Source organism: Ascaphus truei, chromosome 21 (assembly GCF_040206685.1).
Source record: "Ascaphus truei isolate aAscTru1 chromosome 21, aAscTru1.hap1, whole genome shotgun sequence".
Taxonomy (NCBI): domain Eukaryota; kingdom Metazoa; phylum Chordata; class Amphibia; order Anura; family Ascaphidae; genus Ascaphus; species Ascaphus truei.
Genome location: NC_134503.1, coordinates 10,686,028 through 10,693,069, shown reverse-complemented (window position 1 = coordinate 10,693,069; position 7,042 = coordinate 10,686,028). Strand labels below are relative to the sequence as shown.

General features: G+C 46.2%; 1 protein-coding gene across 9 annotated transcripts in view; it reads right to left on the bottom strand.

The window, feature by feature from the left end:
• Positions 1-204: 204 nt before the first annotated feature.
• VAV2 (vav guanine nucleotide exchange factor 2) overlaps positions 205-7,042 on the bottom strand; it is a 195,918-nt gene continuing 189,080 nt past the window's right edge. For 5 of the 9 annotated variants that reach the window (XM_075578934.1, XM_075578938.1, XM_075578936.1 and 2 more), the window contains 3 exons: positions 5,043-5,129; positions 2,022-2,176; positions 205-564 (listed from right to left, as the gene is read on the bottom strand). In XM_075578934.1, coding sequence (XP_075435049.1) covers positions 517-564; positions 2,022-2,176; positions 5,043-5,129 — 290 coding nt within the window. In that variant the 3' untranslated portion in view covers positions 205-516. Of the gene's footprint in view, positions 565-2,021; positions 2,177-5,042; positions 5,130-7,042 lie in introns of those variants that run through there. The other 4 variants (XM_075578939.1, XM_075578943.1, XM_075578941.1 and 1 more) reach the window with 3 other exon arrangements.

The following is a 7,042-nucleotide window of genomic DNA, read 5'->3' as shown; positions in this document are numbered from 1 at the left end:
CAGGATTACCGCAGGACAACAGCCTCTTTCGAAGACTTTGGTACAGATTGGCAAAAGCAACTTTGAATCTCTGGTAATTGAGCGACTCTTTTGCAGCCTCACGGGGCTAACAGTGCAAAATGTGTTGTTATTTCTCTTTAGCCGAGTGGAGATTAGCAGGAATAAGATGGTAACTTCTGAGAACACAAGGTACAAACTCGGCCAGAGCTGGAATGAATTTAATTCTGTTAAAACACACAGCACCAACATTCCACATTCAGTTCCTCTGTTACGATTGCCATACGTCAGAATTATAAATCTTATATACAAGTAATACCGGCGAGGAAGTCCACATGAATCCAAATCAACAATCGGGCTCAAGAGGTGTGGATTGTTTGTTGGTCTGCACACGTTGGCTGGAATGCTGGAGGGTTTTACTGCAGGGGGAGCCACCGAGCAGAGTCCTGGAGTCTGTCTGTTGTGCAAACGGATGTATCATCGGGGAGGCAACAGGGATTTAACCTAGAGGTGGTGAAGTCACTGGACCCCTTCTTCTTCCACGTAGGTTGAGGGAAACCAACCAATCTGTGAAAAGGACACGCCGGTGAGTTCCAAGAGAAGATCGCCTTTACTTAACACCCTTCAGTTTTATGCCACCACTGCTGTACACCACATCCTGTTAATATTCACTGTGCAACTACCACATCATTCCAACGGAGGGGCCCCAGGGCCAGCCTTAGATTTTGTGGGACCCCCTCCGGTACAAGTAAGTAAAGGTACTCACCTGCCGGCCCGGGCGATCCCTTGAAGTGCGGCCCTCCTCCTGCAGCGTAGTGGCGTCGGGTCGCCATGACAATGCGACGCTGCAGGAGGAGGGCCACTCTGGAGAAGGTAAGACACCCCTCCTCCACACACACCTTTCTTACCTTGGGGTTGGTCCAGGGGCCCCGCGCTCTCCCTCCTCCGGTCGGGCGGAAGTTGGATCCTGGTACCGACAGGAGGAGGGAGCATGGGGCTCAAAGCAACCGCCTTGCCCTAAGGCCAGCCTTGTTTTATGGACAAAGCTCCACAATTACAGTTCCTACAGCTCCAACCCATCCTAATTGTACTACAGTGTATAAAAGAGCAGTAGCTCATATGAAGTTTGTGTATTTGGTCACTTTGTAATAGATCAGCATAAGGGCTGAGCTTTTTGACATGTAACTCACTGCCATTACATTCATAATGACAAAGCTGCAGACCAAGCAATATCCTACGTGTGTTTTTTTAAAATAAATTAGTTCTGTGCTATGAGAAAATACTTGAAGCATTTTTTTTAAAAACAGCTATGAATGACTTTTTTTTAAATGTTTTATAATATAACCAGCATTTTGTTTCTATAGCGATCATTTACAAACTCACATCCCCTTCCTCTTCTGAAACAGGCTCTGGCACACCCCTTTTGAGCTCTGCCCTCTCTCTAGCAGTGCACCAATTGTATCTAGTGATTTCCTGGTCATATGATCTTCCCCACAGAACTTTGCATCTTTGGTCCTCTTCTGCTGCACTGCCATTTAGTGAACCCCTGAGCTGAATCTTTACCGATTGATCACATGCTACTGTGCACGCGCCTGTAGGCTGAAATCTGTTTTATTGATTGGACGGCCGCGTCACGTGATGTGGCAGTCGCAACCCGAAAACAAATTTTGAAACCGCATCCACTGTTGCCCGCATTGCTGTAGCAAGCGGGGAGACGGTCGCATTTGGTATATGCAGTTTTCACGTAGGTATATGACTTGTTTTTGCGCTGCGCGGTGTCGCTACGGGCGACACCGCGGGTGTTTTTGTGTATAATCGCAGCCTAAAGACCATCACTGGAGCTCTGCTTTGAAGACTTAAGCAGTGTTGAGCTCCTCGCTAGTCCCCAACACTATACCTCGCACATGTGCCATAACCAGACTGATAGAGAAGGTTCCATGTCAACCCTTTCACTGCCACGGGGGCAAGCGACACATTGCGAAGGGGCAGGAATAAAACATGTCCAGAATAGCCAGCATAGTTACCCTTCCGTTCGTTTCTCCTTTCCACCATCCCTGGTCCCCTCCTATCCTGCTGTAGATTCTGACCACGTCTCCTTCCCGCAGCGACAGCTCCCGCATGTCTCTGGCAGCAAAGTTGTACCTAGCGATAGCCGTCCCTATGGGACGTGGCGTGAACACTACAGGGAGCGGGGGGTAAAGAAAAGGCATCTTTAGTCAAGGACCCAAGGCAGGGAAGTGCTCGAGAGAGCCCAGCGTTTGTTTCATGATCTCGCACCGTCAGCCATGGGCAAGTGAGCCATTTGGATACCAACTCTCTGCTTTTACAGATCTCTTATGTGAAAGTAATAGCAATTAGACTGCAGAATATTAGTTAATTATATATCCTCCTCAGAGGGAGCTGCAGGACAGTAATTGAATTATCATAAGTGAAGTGGGTAAGTGTTTAAATATAAATATATATATATATATTGTTTTTTAACCCAGGAGGTTCCAGTTGCATTGTACTATTAGCTTGCAAGAACAAGTCCCGTTTTGCTCTGTGAATGAGGCCTGTAGGTATCGGTCCAGTTCAAGTAATTATGAAGGAAATAATGTTGGGGCCGGCAAAACATACAGTGCTATGAAATAACGTTTCTTATAAAGTGTTACCCATGTTTGCAGTGCTGTGTGCAGAATTAGCAGGCATTCAGAATGAGCAGAGCATATCCTAAGCAACAGCTCCAGCCCACAAACTACTCGCTGTGTTCTGCTGTCTGTTTCTCCCGCAAATGGTCAGAGGGTCCCGCATGGCTTTGTGTCGATGTCACTGCAGTGCTGGTCTATCTTATTGTGTGTCTCACAGCTGTCACTCCTACCTCCTTGCTTTGTGCTTTATAAGTTGACCACCAAGGTTCAGATGTCTAGATATAGGAATAGCCAGTCCTGGTTTTGTATCACTATGGCAGGAGTGGCCAACCCCAGTCCTCAAGGCCCACAACAGGCCAAGTTTTAAGGATATTTCTTCTTCAGCACAGGTAGCCAAGTCAAAATGGCTGAGCCCCCTGTGCTGAAGCACGAATATCCCCAATACCTGGCCTGTTAATGGCCCTTGAGGATTGTAGTTGGCCACCTCTTTTCTGTGGAGTCTCCCTTAAAGCAGCAATACTACATCTCTCTCCCCCTCCCAGCCTCCCCCCCCCCCCCACTCCAATTCTGTCTTTCTTTTTTTCTTATTTGTATATGTATAGCATGTGACAATGTATCATTCTATATTCTTACCCAAACTGGCAATCATTTGGTGCTCCTGTTATAAATCTATCAGAATCCTGTTTGTGTGCCTAACATAATTGCCGCCTTTCAATTCTAATCCTTCAGTCAGTGTAACTCAGCAGCTACAATGTTTTCGTATATTACTACGGTAACATTGTAACAATAGATAATCTACAGCTCAAATTTCTGGGAACATTGGCAACAGACGATCACAAACAGGAAAGTGTTGCAAATATCTTGCACTGCTGGGGAGGTGGGCTAAAACCTGCTCATTAAAAGTGGTATTGAGTTAAATTAAAAAAAAAAAAAAATACACTATTATTGACTACTACAGAACTAATGTATTTAATATATATATATTTTTCCAATGTATTGCTGCTTTAAGGGAAACTGCATTTGAAATCGATGGAATGTGTTGAAAAATGAGGACCGGCAGTGCCACCTGTCGTCAATATATCCACCAAGCAGTCAGCGGCCGTCATCCTCACTACTACTGACTGGCTCTTCCTGCATACTGTCCCATAACCAGGTAAGGTGTGGTTGAAATGGAGATTTCCAACATTAACCATTGGAAAGATGAGGAAGGGGAGCAAAAAGGAGGAAAGCGGATGAAAAGGGAGGAAAAACATGAGAAGATGGGGAAGAAATTGGCACGCAGCCTCTGAGAATCGCCTGAAAACAACTGCATTTACAGTAGGGCCCTGTCACCAAGATGCCAGTCTCTGCTCTTCAGTGTATATTTCTAATAGTAACACATCTCACCCGCTCCTACTGCCTTAGTAAGTATACACAGCAGTGCAATTTACTTTAGTGCTAGAAAGCAGGGGGGCTCAACTTCAGTCCTCAAGGCCTCCCCAAGGGCTCAGGTTTTCCGGATATCCCTGCTTAAGCACAGGTGGCTCAATCAATCAGTCTCTGCTTCAGCACAGGTGGTTCAACCAGAGGCTCAGTCTTTGACTGAGCCACCTGTGCTGAAGCTGGGATATCCTTAAAACCTGACCCATTGGGGAGTCTTGAAGACTGGAGTTCAGCCCCCCTGCTATAAAGAATGGTTTAATCTGCATTGTGTTTGCTTTATTACAACATAAAACTGTATGGCATGCAATGCAGCTGCTGTTCATTTTAATATAGTATAAATTGGATGTGGTTTTGGTGTAGTTTGGTTTAATGTTTGTATCTTGTGCCTTGTGATTTCATTATAAACTGTTTTGATGGGAGGTTAGCAGTGGGAATAGGAAATGATCTGAGATATAATGTTGCATCCAAGTACGGGAAGAGAATATGTTTAAACCTCATTACAAATAACTGCATACAGCCCAAAATGCTGCCCGTCTCTGCAATTATTACTTGAAGATACATTATAACTAATAACAGTTTCTTTGCTCTAATTATATGAACGCTGTTCACAATGGTGCATTCTGGGATACAGTGTTGTCACAGAGCAGCTGACTTAAAGTGCTGATGCTGTTTACTGGGTTGTTTTTGTGTAGCCAAAATGTTGACATTTTGTGTTTGGCGGAAGGCATGGGGTGATCTCAACAAGTTGACATTATGTGACATCAGTATCACGAGACGTTAAAAAGTAGAAACATTCTCATTCTGTTTGACAAACCAACTAGCTTGTCTGTAGACCGTGAGCCCTGCAATATCGGTGCAGTGGTTAATACCATCATTTTAGGTGACGTTTGAGGAACAGTGACAAAGTGTGGGGCATGCTCCATGCAGTGCCTAAACACCACCACAAGGTGGCACTGTGCTCCACAAGTACATTAAGGCAGAAAGACGTGGCAGTACCTGACCAGAATGGAGTGGGCGGGTTCTGACAAGGAAAGTTGAGGCCCTGAGGACTGAGAAAAGAAAAGTTGTAGGAAGCACAGGAGGCTGCAAAGAGGTCAGAGAAAACATAAAAAGGTAGAAGAACAGGAAGAAGCAAACATGTCACAGCAACAAAATCAACAGGAGAGCTTTTCCAGCGCAGGATAACTCGGGAGAACGCATTGTTACACGAAAAAGGTGGTAACGCAGCAATCACCCCCCTAACTAACCCCGACCCAGGGGTGGCCAACTGCAGGCCACAGGAGCCACCCTCAGGACAGGCTTTCAGGATATCCCAGCTTCAGCACAGGTCGTTCAATCAGTGGCTCAGTCAAGGATTGAGCCACCTGTGCTGAAGCAGGGATATCCTGAAAACCTGACCTGATGGTGGCTCCTGAGGACTGGAGTTGGCCACTCTTGCCCTAGCTGAACCGCAGTATTTTCAGCTCCGGGAACCCTCTGGTTTCTTGAGATACCGAACGGTGAAGTTATCGCAGTTACTCTGTGGTTTTTTTTAATTTTTTTAAAGGGGATTTAAATGGCTGTGCAATAGGAGGCTGCGCGCAGGGTTGCCACCACTCCGGGTTTGACGCGGAGACTACGGGTTTTGGCCACGTATCTAAGGGCTATGGATTTACCTCGTAAACCTCCGGGTGGCGTCTCCCGGCATCCACCGACATCCTCTGTGTCCTCCGGGATCTGCTCCTGCAACTCCTCTCAATATGGCGGCAAGGCGTCAAATAGTGCCACGTTGCCATGACAACAGGAACGCTAAGTGACGTTACAGTGTCGCGTGATGCCCATTGCCGTGACATCATGTGACACCTCAGCGCCTTACGGCGCCCTGTTGTCATGGTAACATCACGTAGCGTCCCGTTGTCATGGCAATGTGGTGCCATTTGACGCCGCACATCCATATTGACAGGAGTTGCAGGGGTAGATGCCGCGAAGATGTCGGAAGGATGCCGGGAGACGCCGCTGAAGATAAGCGCTATATTAAAAAAAAGTTATCTTCCTGTTAGCCTTCAGTAGAAGGTGGCAACCCTGGCACAACCGATGAGGATTTGTCTTCCTATTGGTTTCTTTGGCAGCCATTTTGATTCCCCAGTGGGGAGATTTAAATCCGGTAACTTCACTGGTAAATATCTCGGAATCTTGGGGCTCCCCGGTGCACAAAATAACGCCGTTCAGCTCCCATCCTGTAAAAACATGAATGACAGAGTAGGGGGGTTGCGGCATTGTTTAATTTCCTCCCCAGACTAGTGGTCCCTGGCAGGTGAGGACTGGGCTGCAGCCACGAGCCCATAACAGAACTGAAAGATCAGGCTGACAAATCGGAGATCGCTATATAAGCGAAGTGATGATTAACCTACAGGAGCGGTCTGTGCAATATTGGGAAGCTCATTCCCACACTAAAGAGGTTGGTTAATTAATACAATGGTCAGATAATCTAATGGTTGTAAACAGGACTGTTTCATGGCAACTTAATGTGGCTTGCCTGGTTACTGCAGCACAGTCTGGTAAGAGAATATATTGAGAAAGGCATTGGGGGGCCCACGAATTAGTAAGGCATCTGCGTATTGTTTTAAAGCAGCAGTTCAAGCTGTCGTTTAAAAAAATAAAATAAATTCCATTCATTATGTGCATCAATACAATCTGCACACTGACAAGTGATTAGCTAAGCTGCTGATCGATCCGTTCTCATGTGATCGATCGGCAAAGATTCGGCTCGGGGGTTCACTAAATGCATCTTGGGGTCCTCTTCTGCTGCACATGACAGCCAAAGTTCTGTGGGGACGATCATGTGACCAGGCTGTCAATAGATACAATTGGTGCACTGCTCGAGAGGGGGCAGGGCTCAAAAAGGAGTGTGCCAGTGTCTGTTTCGGAAGAGGAAGGGGATGTGACTTTGTAAATGGTTGCTATAGGGAAAAAAAAAGCTTGTTACATTATAATACAATAAAAATGTCTTTAAAACA